The 13513-nt window shown below is 45.1% G+C and overlaps 1 protein-coding gene across 2 annotated transcripts in view; it reads right to left on the reverse strand.

Moving 5' to 3' along the window:
• Positions 1-13451, reverse strand: part of BAG4 (BAG cochaperone 4) — a 43111-nt gene extending 29660 nt beyond the window's left edge. Inside the window, exon 1 of one of the 2 annotated variants that reach the window (XM_056570885.1) lies at positions 13117-13451. In XM_056570885.1, the coding sequence (XP_056426860.1) occupies positions 13117-13296 (180 nt within the window). In that variant the 5' untranslated portion in view covers positions 13297-13451. The remainder of the gene's footprint in view (positions 1-13116) is intronic. The other variant, XM_056570884.1, reaches the window with a different exon arrangement.
• Positions 13452-13513: the final 62 nt, after the last annotated feature.

Consider the following 13513-nt stretch of genomic DNA (forward strand, 5'->3'; position numbering starts at 1 on the left):
TAATCGGTCGATCCCTAGTCTAAACTCAGGAAGTGAGTGCGGTGAACTGCTCTCAAAGACTTTCGAGACATCACGCCTGCTGGGGAACGCCCACTTTCTCATGCCGGGAGCTAACACAATGTGAACGGGGGAAAGGTATGATACAGAAATTATTTTTCTGAGCTTTAAAAAGTTAAGGGCAGGAGGGGTGTTAGGAGGAGTTAGTGAATATAATCCGAGTTAGTTTAGAAAATATGGTTTGATGACCGGTACTGAACAACATGGATTATCTGGGCGTCTGACAAGGGTCGGGGATACAACAAGTGATCAGTCAGTTGTTGAAGTCAATGGGGGAGATTTATCAAAAATCTGTGTAGAGGAGAAGCTGATCAGTTGTCCATAGTAACCAATCAGATCGCTTCTATTTTTCAGAGGGCTTGTTAAAATGAAAGGAGTGATCTGATTGGTTGCTATGGGCACTAGTTTTTGTTTACATTTTACATGTTTTGAACTGTCTACAGTTCTTAGGCTGCGTTCACACGGCCATGTAGACCCGTCCTGTTCTTCTCCCATCAAAAATAAAAACGGACAATAACAGATGCAAACGGATGTTAATGGATTGTAAAAAAATAAATAAAATATATATCCCACTGACATGAATGGGATTCTTTTAAAACCGTTTTTAATCCATTTACACCCTGCAAGAACGGAACCGAAGCGGGGATAAAAAAAATGGGACCGACGGCCGTGTGAACGCACCCTTACTCATAGCTTGTTTACCTTTTATCCATGTGTAAATACATTTTTCTAGATTCCTATATGGCGGCTGAAAACACTTTTTTTTTTGCTTTGTCTGTAGGGAATGAAGCCCCTCTGATCCAATCTCACAGACACTACACCTCACAACTTAGGCTTCATTCACACTAACGTTGTGACGCAACATTGTCAGTCGGGAAACCCGGGGAGAATAGCGGGAGAAATAATACATCATGCAACGTCTTTTTTTCCCACTACTCCCGTGAAAAAACAACGGCGCCAGACGGACCCCATAATAGTAAATGGGAGCCGTTGTTGCCTGTTGTGCCCCATCCAGATTAATGGTCGTTAAAGAGTACCTATCAAAAAAAAAATTTAAAAAAATTCATACTATAGATTATTAAATATAAAAACAAACTTTCTAATTGGATTCATTTAAAAAATAAAAATTTTTATTCTATGTCTATTTTCACTTTGAAACCGTGGCCACTAGGAGTCCCTGACTCCAAGCGTTTTCAGGGATTTCGGACTCACGCCAGGCTGGCAGCGAGTCCAAAATCGCAGACACTGCCGGAGCACGTGACGAGCTCGGTGCAGCTCCCCGTCTGTCAGACAGGCGGGAGCGAGCGCTGCGCTCACACCAGTGTAAGGCGCGGCAGCTCTGTCCTCAGACGTTCCTCCTCTCTGTATGGCACGTGTAAAGCTAAACAGAGAGAAGGAGACTCAGAAGCTGCTGTCCTTGCAGTGTGCTGAGCCTGTATGCGCGTTCCAGAGCACTGCATACAGGAAGAAGGGGGCAAAAGCTGGCCCTGGCAGGCATCAGATGACGTTGCGCCTGCTGGGTCACGCCCACTTCTTCCCCTCGCACACAGCTCCAAACTGAGCTTCCGAAGATAAGAAATTAGGTAATTACAGGGGGGTTTGGAATAAGAAAAAAAATAAAATAAAATAAAAGGACAGGAATAGAGAGAGTCAGGGAGGGGGATTAGGGAAAGTGTAGTTGATAATAGGTACTCTTTAAAGGGGTATTCCAGGAATTTTTTTTATTTGACTATGCTACAGAGGCTGTACAGTTAGTGTAGTTCATAATATAGTGTCTGTACCTGCGTGTGATGGTTTTCTTCAGTGATTTTCACGCCACTATTTATTTTTATCAGCATACAAAATGACTGCTGTCTCAGATTTTTCTCAGGTTACAATGCGGCCGAGACCTGACATCACTAGTCAGCTGATGACAGGGAGCCTGTCTGCTTCAATGGGTGGAGGGATCGCTTGCAGCAACAGCTGTAGGCACCCTGATTGAAAACCACAGGTCTTTTGAATGAATGCAGCTCATTTATGTTTCAATGGGTGGGGTGGCTGATGTGTGGGAGGGAGGGAAATGGAATTTGTAGTCAAAAAAAGAAAAGTCAAACAGGAAGTACCAGTTCACAAAAAGCTAGCCACAGTGTTATGGTAATCTCATGACATAGCTATTTAGTCCCAAGACAAGTGCAGATCCTTCCTAAGCATGTCCATTACTGTCTGCCAGGTACGTACCAAAATCACCTTATGGTGGATAACTCCTTTAAAAGGCACAAAATAAATAAATAAATAAATGAAAAAGTGCCTGATGGAACGGTAGTGTAAAAGGATTTATAGAATCTGCTGCTAACATCTTGGTGCAGATACCACAGGACTATGGAGTCCAGGTATCAATGAGTTGGAAGATAGGGCTACACCATATCAGGAGGGTGGTTTTAATGTTGTGGCAGCTATTCATATTATAGGACAGGGTTCTGGTCGGCTATTGCTGATAGTATCAGACATGATAATAAGGTCCACAGTAATGGAGCGGCTGGTTTTGTGGACCCCCATCTACTGTATTTTACATGCCTCCTTCTCCATGTTTTATAATCTTAATCACACAGGGCAGGGTTTCCCAACCAGGATGCCTCCAGCTGTTGCAAAACTACAACTCCCAGCATGCCCGGACAGCCGTTGGCTGTCCGGGCATGTTGGGAGTTGTAGTTTTGCAACAGCTGGAGGCACTCTGGTTGGGAAACACTGCCTCAGGAGAATGTGAGATGTCAGACCCTGGGAGGTGCGGTAAATTTCCTTTGCCTATTAAGCTTTCCTGTATCTTAGACCCATAAAGGCCTCTGTACGGAAATTTTCCCTGCCAATTGGCAGCAAGCGACATCCTCCAGATCTCCATGCCTACTGATAAGACTGGCGGTATGTGATACTTATGACACTAAGGTCATATGCTGATAAGGGCGCTGCACATGGCATTCAGGACTTTTTATAGCTTGCTTCCCTTAAAGCGTACCCATCAGATCCAACAATTATTTTTTTTAATATATCACTCAGTACTTTATCCTGACCATGTACATCTAATTTTTATGTGTCTAGCACCTTTATTTTTTTATTACACTTTTAATGTAGCTCACTAGTCTGAATTCCTCTCAAAGGGAGGGGGTGTGGCCTCACTGTGCAGGTCTCCGCCCCCTCCCTCAGTATGCTGTCTGCTCACATGTCCCCGAGCATTAGCAAAACTACAACTCCCAGCATGTCCTCACTGACAGTAGTGGGACACAAGCTGACAGTGGGAGGATTTTTCCTCCAGCTCTGAGCCCTGCACTCACAGCTGTCAATCAAGGAAGTGTGTCCATGACATAGGTGATGACACATGGACACAGGAGGACTAGTATGTGTCCAAGCAGCCGGGGGGGGGCAGTTGTTTGACTGGCTTTTTCAGTGTGAAATACTGAAAATTTTCTAATGAAAGCAATTGCAAAACCTATTGGTTATACAACATATCAAAAGTTTTTGTATCTGACAGTGCCCATTTAACCCCTTAAGGACTCAGCGTTTTTCCGTTTTTTGCACTTTCGTTTTTTCCTCCTTACCTTTTAAAAATCATAACCCTTTCAATTTTCCACCTAAAAATCCATATTATGGCTTATTTTTTGCGTCGCCAATTCTACTTTGCAGTGACATCAGTCATTTTACCCAAAAATTCACGACGAAACGGAAAAAAAAAATCATTGTGCGACAAAATCGAAGAAAAAACGCCATTTTGTAAATTTTGGGGGCTTCCGTTTCTACGCAGTGCATATTTCGGTAAAAATGACACCTTATCATTATTCTGTAGGTCCATACGGTTAAAATGATACCCTACTTATATAGGTTTGATTTTGTCGTACTTCTGGAAAAAATCTTACACTACATGCAGGAAAATTTATAAGTTTAACCCCTTAAGGACCAAGGACGTACCGGTACGTCCTTGGTCCTGCTCTTCTGATATAACGCGGGGTTACACAGTAACCCCGCGTCATATCATGGCGGGCCCGGCGTCATAGTGAAGCCGGGACCCGCCTCTAATAGCGCGCAGCGCCGATCGCGGCGCCGCGCGCTATTAACCCTTTAGCCGTGCGCTCAAAGCTGAGCCGCGCGGCTAAAAGTGAAAGTGAAAGTTCCCGGCTAGCTCAGTCGGGCTGTTTGGGATAGCCGCGGCTAATCGCGGCATCCCGAACAGCTGACAGGACAGCGGGAGGGCCCCTTCCTGCCTCCTCGCTGTCCGATCGCCGAATGACTGCTCAGTGCCTGAGATCCAGGCATGAGCAGTCATGCGGCAGAATCGTTGATCACTGGTTTCTTATGAGAAACCAGTGATCAACATAGAAGATCAGTGTGTGCAGTGTTATAGCTCCCTATGGGACCTATAACACTGCAAAAAAAAAGTGAAAAAAAAAAGTGAATAAAGATCATTTAACTCCTCCCCTATTAAAAGTTTGAATCACCCCCCTTTTCCAAAAAAAAAAACAGTGTAAATAAAAATAAAAATAAACATATGTGGTATCACCGCGTGCGGAAATGTCCGAATTATAAAAATATATCATTAATTAAACCGCTCGGTCAATGGCGTGCGCGCAAAAAAAATTCCAAAGTCCAAAATAGTGCATTTTTGGTCACTTTTTATATCATTTAAAAATGAATAAAAAGTGATCAATAAGTCCTATCAATGCAAAAATGGTACCGTTAAAAACTTCAGATCACGGCGCAAAAAATGAGCCCTCATACCGCCCCATACACAGAAAAATAAAAAAGTTATAGGGGTCAGAAGATGACAATTTTAAACGTATTAATTTTCCTGCATGTAGTTATGATTTTTTCCAGAAGTCCGACAAAATCAAACCTATATAAGTAGGGTATCATTTTAATCGTATGGACCTACAGAATACATATCAGGTGTCATTTTTACCGAAAAATATACTACGTAGAAACGGAAGCCCCCAAAAGTTACAAAACAGCGTTTTTTCTTCAATTTTGTCGCACAATGATTTTTTTTCCCGCTTCACCATAGATTTTTGGGCAAAATGACTGACGTCATTACAAAGTAGAATTGGTGGCGCAAAAAATAAGCCATCATATGGATTTTTAGGTGTAAATTTGAAATAGTTTTTAAATATTTTTTAAAGGCAAGGAGCAAAAAACGAAAATGCAAAAACGGAAAAACCTCCGGTCCTTAAGGGGTTAAAAATGTCATCTTCTGACCCCTATAACTTTTTTATTTTTCCACGGACAGGGCGGTATGAGTGCAAATTTTTTGCGCCGTGATCTGAAGTTCTTATCGGTATGATTTTTGTTTTGATCAGACTTTTTGATCACTTTTTAATGGTATAAAAAGTGACCAAAATACGCTTTTTTGGACTTTGGAATTTTTTTGCGCGTACGCCATTGACTGTGCGGTTTAATTAACAATATATTTTTATAGTTCGGACATTTCCGCATGCGGCGCTACCACATATGTTTATTTACACTATTTTTATTTTTTTATGGGAAAAGGGGGGTGATTCAAACTTATTAGGGAAGGGGTTAAATGACCTTTATTAACACTTTTTTTTTGCAGTGTTCTAGGTCCCATAGTCCCATGCACACACTGATCTCCTATGCTGATCACTGGTGTGTATTAACACGCCTGTGATCAGTGTTATCGGCGCTTGACTGCTCCTGCCTGGATCTTATTCACGGAGCAGTCATTCGTCGATCGGACACCGAGGAGGCAGGCAAGGGCCCTCCCGGTGTCCTGCAAGCTGTTCGGGACGCCGCGATTTCACCGCGGCGGTCCCGAACAGCCCGACTGACTAGCCGGGATACTTTCACTTTCACTTTAGAAGCGGCGGTCAGCGATTGGCGATGTGTGGTATTAGCCGCGGGTCCCGGCTGTTCATGAGTGCCGGGACGGACGCGATGTGGGGGGGCGGCGCAGGACGTAAATATACGTCCTGCGTCGTTAAAGGGTTTAAGGGGTATTCCAGGAATTATTTCTATTTGACTATGCTACAGGGGCTGTAAAGTTAGTGTAGTTCATAATATAGTGTCTGTACCTGTGTGTGACGGTTTTCTCACAATTCTTCTGTGATTTTCACCCCAATATTTATTTTTACCTGCATACAAAATGACTGCTGTCTCAGATTTTTCCCAGGTTGCAATGCAGTCGAGACCCGACATCACTAGTCAGCTGATGACAGGGAGCCTCTCTGCTTCAATGGGTGGAGGGATCGCTTGGTGGGAGAGAGAACAAACTGCAAATAATGCAACAGCTGTAGGCACCCTGATTGAAACCACTGGTCTTTTGAATGGATGCAGCTCATTTATGTTTCAATGGGTGGGGTGGCTGATGTGCAAGAAGGATGAAAATGGAATTATGGGATTTGTAGGCAAAGATGGAAACTCAAACAGGAAATGCCAGTTCACAAAAAATCTAGCCACAGTGTTATGGTAATCTCACAGCATAGCCATTTAGCCCCAAGACAAGCGCAGATCCTTCCTAAGCATGTCCATTACTGTCTGCCAGGTACGTACTAAAATCACCTTATGGTGGAGAACCCTTTAACTCACACATTGTTAACATAATGGAGGGAGGTGCTCCAGAAGTGTGAAGGGGCCCCCCAGACTACTGTGGAGAGGGGGGGGGCAGGCATCCTCCCGTCTATAGCAGTCGAAGGGGTGCCCTCTAGATTAGCGGCGTACTTGTCTGACTACAGGTACATTAAGGCGCATCCTGACTACATCAGCAAGAGGGAAGGGGGGTTAGGACACCCTCCAGACCAGTGTTTCGCAACCAGGGTGCCTCCAGCTGTTGCAAAACTACAACTCCCAGCATGGCCGGACAGCAAACGGCTGTCCGGGCATGCTGGGAGTTGTAGTTTTGCAACAGCTGGAGGCACCCTGGTTGCGAAACACTGGTCCAGACTATAGCTGCAATGTTAAAATGTCATACTAGATATATTCTCCAAATGTAAACATGTATAAGGCATTAAACCACAGCTTCATCTTAAAGGGGAACTCTGGTTGAAAACTCTGGCTCCAGAAAATTAAACCGATTTGTAAGTTACTTCTATTTAAAAATCTTAATCCTTCCAGTACTTATCAGCTGCTGTATACTGCAGAGGAAGTTGAGTTGTTCTTTTCTGCCTGACCACAGCGCTCTCTGCTGACACCTCTGTCCATGTCAGGAACTGTCCAGAGCAGGAGAGGTTTTCTATGGGGATTTACTTCTACTCTGGACAGTTCCTGACATGGACAGAGGTGCCAGCAGAGAGCACTGTGGTCAGACAGAAAATAGCAACTCAACTTCCTCTGCAGTATAGAGCAGCTGATAAGTACTGGAAGGATTGAGATTTTAAAATAAAAGTTATTTATCTGTATAACTTTCTGGAGACAGTTGATTTGAATTTTTTTATTTCCCACCGGAGTACCCCTTTAACAAAAAACGTCCAGAGTTTTCAAGTGCAGCCAGCGATGACTGAATCAGTCGGCAATAGGAATGCGACGTTTACAGAGCGGATTCTGCCTAAAGAATGAACAAGACCATTCTTTTGGAGGAGGGAATTTCAGCGGTGCAATATCAGACGCTTACATTTTGTAGTGTGCACTGTGCGGCACAATCCCATTGTCAGCACTGGAATTCTGCTGCTCCGGAATTCCTAAGTGGAATTTCGGCTGGAAATTTCGTAGCCTGAATCTAGGCTAACTACGGTGGATGGAGAGGCCAGCCCTGACCTGCCTGTAATGTGGAGGCAACGCAGGGATAACATCACCTTTGTTTCCAGCATTGCCTCCATCCATTTGGATAGGGGATAAGATGTTTAAGCACCGGAGTACCCCTTTAAAACTCATTTTCGCTATTGCACTCCTTATGGCAAATAAAAAAATCTTTCTAATGTACTTTGTTTAAAAAAAAATAAAATAAAAAATAGAAAAAAACTTCTTTATTTTTTTATTTGTGTTTAAAAAAGCTGCCACTAGGTGTCTCCCTACTTGTCCAGAGCACATTTCCCCCCCATCTCTTGCACAGACTTTGGACTCCTGCTGGCCTGGCAGAAGTCCAAAATCCGGAAATGCAGTCTGGAGTGTTGAGGGGGGTGTGTGCAGCCTTATCCAATCATAGCTCATCTCACACTGAACTGCTCTAGGCTGTGTGTAGCAGAGTGAGGGAGGAAGTCCTCCCCTGTATGGCTTCAGATGATGTCACGTCTGCTGGGGAACGCCCCTTCCCAGTCTATGAATCTGAGAATGAGCAGAAAATACAGAGCAATATTAAGGTAGAAAACTAAAAAATAATAAAAATAAAGGCAGGGGGTGATTTATGATGGGGGGCAGTGAACTGGGAGGATTATAAAATTTAACAAGATATGACCTCAGAACATTCATAGCAAGTCTGAATAATAACAGTGCCATATGGAGTAAAGCCAACCATGAAAGGGATATAGAGATATATATATATATATATATATATATATATCTCAAGTTTGGCCCCAACAGTGCAGATTATACTGTGTAAAAACAAACTACTTTCTCTGACAGGCAGAATACAAGAGGAAACGCAAACCACAGTGTCGTACAAAAAGAAGACCCAGCCTCATACCCTAAGAGCAGGAAGACCCTCTGTAATATAGTCCTAGAAGAGCGAATCAGAAGGGGAAGGAAGGTCCTAGTGCACCTACTATATCACTGCAAGGACGACCCCATGATCCTCTTCAGGTGATCGTTAGCTAGTTGACCAAGTAGTGACATGCACAGCGCGCCGCCAAAGTTTGGCAAACGATGGGACAAAAATGCAGCACATGCTTAATGTGTAGTAATCGCATTTACTGCAGTGCAGCCTATTCCTGTGTTTCTGGTCAGCTGGGTTCTTATGGATTGCAAAACCCGAAAAGAGCTCTGGTACAGCATTTTCCAAGCAGGGTGCCTCCAGCTGTTGCAAAACTACAACTTCCAGCATGCCCGGACAGCCAACGGCTGTCCGAGCATGCTGGGAGTTGTAGTTTTGCAGCAGGTGGATGCACACAGGTTGGGAAACAGCGCTCCAGCACTTAACTCTAATACCCTCAAAAAATTGGCACAAGTGCATCATGTACACCAGGGGGGGAGATTTATCAAACCCTTTGCCCATAGCAACCAATCAGATCCCTTCTTTCATTTTCCAGAGGTCTTGTTAAAAATGAAGGAAGCAATCTGATTGGTTGCTATGGGCAACTGGGCAAATTTTCCTCTGCACAGGTTTTGATAAATCTCCACCCAGGACTCTACACAACCCAGTCACCAGGTCACCATGGCAACTAAGAATTTTCGATGTAATTACATTGTTTGCGTTACATTGATCTATATATGTAAAAAAAAAAAAAAAAGTGTAAAAAAATGTTTAATATTATATCTATGAAAACCCTAAAAATTCTAATCATCCCTTTCTCCCAAATAAAAAATAAAACAAACAAACATCCCCCATAAAAAATACTAAGCAAAAGTGGCTCCTAGATTCAAAACAAAGTTGCCAAGCCCTTGGTGGACACAAAGAATTATAAAGCAACCGTGGAGAGCGGTAATCACCGGCATGTGACTCTCCTGCTGTTACATAACTGCAACCCCCAGCATGCCCAGAGCAGTGTTCACTAATCTGTGACTCTCCTGCCGTTACATAACTACAACTCCCAGCATGCCCAGAGCAGTGTTCACTAATCTGTGACTCTCCTGCTGTTACATAACTGCAACTCCCAGCATGCCCAGAGCAGTGTTCACTAATCTGACTCTCCTGCTGTTACATAACTGCAACCCTCAGCATGCCCAGAGCAGTGTTCACTAATCTGTTACTCTCCTGCTGTTACATAACTGCAACTCCCAGCATGCCCAGAGCAGTGTTCACTAATCTGTTACTCTCCTGCTGTTACATAACTGCAACCCCCAGCATGCCCAAAGCAGTGTTCACTAATCTGTTACTCTCCTGCCATTACATAACTGCAACTCCCAGCATGCCCAGAGCAGTGTTCACTAATCTGTTACTCTCCTGCTGTTACATAACTGCAACTCCCAGCATGCCCAGAGCAGTGTTCACTAATCTGTTACTCTCCTGCTGTTACATAACTGCAACCCCCAGCATGCCCAAAGCAGTGTTCACTAATCTGTTACTCTCCTGCCGTTACATAACTGCAACCCCCAGCATGCCCAGAGCAGTGTTCACTAATCTGTTACTCTCCTGCCATTACATAACTGCAACTCCCAGCATGCCCAGAGCAGTGTTCACTAATCTGTTACTCTCCTGCCGTTACATAACTGCAACTCCCAGCATGCCCAGAGCAGTGTTCACTAATCTGTGACCCTCCTGCTTTTACATAACTGCAACACCCAGCATGCCCAAAGCAGTGTTCACTAATCTGTTACTCTCCTGCTGTTACATAACTGCAACTCCCAGCATGCCCAGAGCAGTGTTCACTAATCTTTGACTCTCCTGCCGTTACATAACTACAACTCCCAGCATGCCCAGAGCAGTGTTCACTAATCTGACTCTCCTGCCGTTACATAACTGCAACTCCCAGCATGCCCAGAGCAGTGTTCACTAATCTGTGACTCTCCTGCCATCGCAAAATTATAACCCACAGCATCTCCCAAGAAGAGTTCCCTGACCTTTGACTCTCCTCCTGATGCATAACTTCAGCTCCCAGCAACAGTACCAGCATGCCCTGACAGCCAAAAGCTTTTTTTTTTTTGCAACAGCTGGAGCATGACAGGTTTGTGATCACAGCTCTGGGCATGCTAGGAGTTATAGTTTTGAAGGAACTGTGAGAGGTTAGGGATCAATACTCCGAGCATGCTGGGGGTTGTTGTTTTACAAAAGCTGGAGAGTTACATGTTAGGGTGCGTTCACACTGAGTAATTCAAGAGGAATTTACTCGAGTAATTCCTCTTGAATTCTCCGCTTAGGAATAATTAAAAGGGGTATTCCAGGAAAAAAACTTTTTTATATCAACTGGCTCCAGAAAGTTAAAGGAGTATTCCAGCGCAAAATAACTTATCCCCTATCCAAATGATACGGCATAAGTTATAGATCGCGGGGGGTCCGAGTGCTGGGGCCCCCCGGGATCTCCTGGACGGGGCTGCGGCAGTCTGCAGCAAGTGAAATTTCGTCCCCAGCAGAAAGCCGCGGCAGACACGCCCCCTCCATGTATCTCTATGGGGGGACGGAACACCCCCTTTCCTGTACATTGCCGCGGCCCCATACCGGAGATGGTGGGGGGCCCCAGTGCTGGGACCCCCCACGATCTATAACTTACCCCCTATCCTTCAGATAGGGGATAAGTTATTTTGCACTATAGAAGTCCTTTAAACAGATTTGTAAATGACTTTTGTTAGAAAATCTTAATCCTTCCAATAATTATCAGCTGCTGAAGTTGAGTTGTTCTTTTCTGTCTGGCAACAGTGCTCTCTGCTGACATCTCTGCTTGTCTCGGGAACTGCACAGAGTAGAAGAGGTTTGCTGTAGGAGAGCACTTAGACAGAAAAGAACATCTCAACTTCAGCAGCTTATAAGTACTGAAAGGATTAAGATTTTTTTTAATAGAAGTAATTTACAAATCTGTTTAACTTTCTGGAGCCAGTTGATGTATAAAAAAAAAAAAAAATTGAAATAAAAAGTTTTTTCCTTGATAACCCCTTTATCTGTTTTGCCATTGACTTTAAAGGGGTACTCCGGCACTAAGACATCTTATCCCCTGGGGACCCCCGTGATCTTGCACGCAGCACCCCGTTAGAATCAGTCCCCGGAGCGTGTTCGCTCCGAGTCCGATTACCCGCGACCACAGGGCCGACGGCGTGTGACGTCACGCCTCCGCCCCCGTGTGACATCACACTCCGCCCCTCAATGCAAGCCTATGGGAGGGGGCGTGACAGCTGTCACTATGTTCCGTCCTCGTGATCGCCAGTAATCAGACCCGGAGCGAACACGCTCCGGGGGCTGATTCTAACAGGGTGCTGCGTGCAAGATCACGGGGGTCCCCAGCGATGGGACCCCCGCGGTCAGGCATCTTATCCCCTATCCTTTGGATAGGGGATATGATGTCTAAGCGCCGGAGTACCCCTTTAATGTGTTTTTACACTGCACTGTTCACACTGCGTAAATTCCGTTCCGCTAGAACATTTTCATTCTTCTTGCGGAATACGTGAGCAGAATTCCATTGAAGTCAATGGTAAAAAAAATGTCTGCTTGAAATCGCTTCCCCGCAAAATTTGCGTAGAATTCGCTCAGAATGTGCATGGAAAAAAATTAAATAAATAAAAAGGGAAATTACAATTTGTGGTTGTAGTCCAGCTACACAAAAAAAAAAAGTTTCCTCCTATATTTCGGGCGGAAAATCGGCACAGAATTCCATGTTAATTTAACACGAAAAAAAAGTAAATTCTGTGGCGGAATTTTTTTTTACGCGAGGATTCCTCCCCTATTCCTCAGTGTGAACGCACCCTTAGGGGGTCACAGCTCAGGTAATGCTGGGCATTGTAGTTTTGCAACAACTAGAGCAGTGTTTCCCAACCAGGGTGCCTCCAGCTGTTGCAAAACTACAACTCCCAGCATGCCCGGACAGCCGAAGGCTGTCCGGGCATGCTGGGAGTTGTAGTTTTGCAACAGCTGGAGGCACCCTGGTTGGGAAACACTGAACTAGAGAATCACAGGCTATGGATCCTGCTCAGGGCATGCTGGGAGTTGTAGTTTCACAACAGCTGGAGAGTCACAGATTAGGGATCACTGCTCAGGGCATGCTGGGAGTTGTAGTTTTGCAAGCATTGTACAATGACAGGTTAAGGATCACTGCTCCCCTCTTTTCATCCTCTATATCACGTGACAACCATCACAGCCCTCTCATAGCTCGTCACCCTCTTTTCTGGCAGTCACAATTCTGCTTTTGCACTGCTGAAGCTTTGTCACAATGTACCCAGGGCATCTTCACCTATGAGAAGTCTAGACGCGGCCATATTGGCAGTCACCCAGCTTTCCCAGCAGCAGAAGACACAGGAGGTCACGCAGGGTCAGGGAGAGAACAGACATAGCGGACACAGAGGCGATACCTGGGCTCCGGCAGCTCCTCCCATCTCTCCGCCTCCGGCCCAGTTCCTCGCAGCCTCCTGAGGGTAATATCCCGAGCTCCAGCCCGAGCCGGCGGCGGCCTCCCCCTCATGCTGCCGGGCCAGCACGTCCCCGCTCGGATAATAGCCGCTGCCATCCCCAGGTCTGTGCGTAGTCGACATGAAAGTCTCCGAGCATACAACCAGCCGCGCAAACCGACAACTGCTGCGCAAGCGCGGTATGCAGCATGGCAACCGACAAGCAGCCAATCACAGCCGCTGAGCTGAACCCTCGGCCAATCAGACTTAAGCCTGCGAAATGGGACACGCCCACTACAGTTTCAAACGGCCAATAGGGAGTGAGGGGAAATATCTGTCACTTTACCCATATGTTACCGCC

This window comes from Hyla sarda, chromosome 4 (assembly GCF_029499605.1).
Source record: "Hyla sarda isolate aHylSar1 chromosome 4, aHylSar1.hap1, whole genome shotgun sequence".
Classification (NCBI taxonomy): Eukaryota; Metazoa; Chordata; class Amphibia; order Anura; family Hylidae; genus Hyla; species Hyla sarda.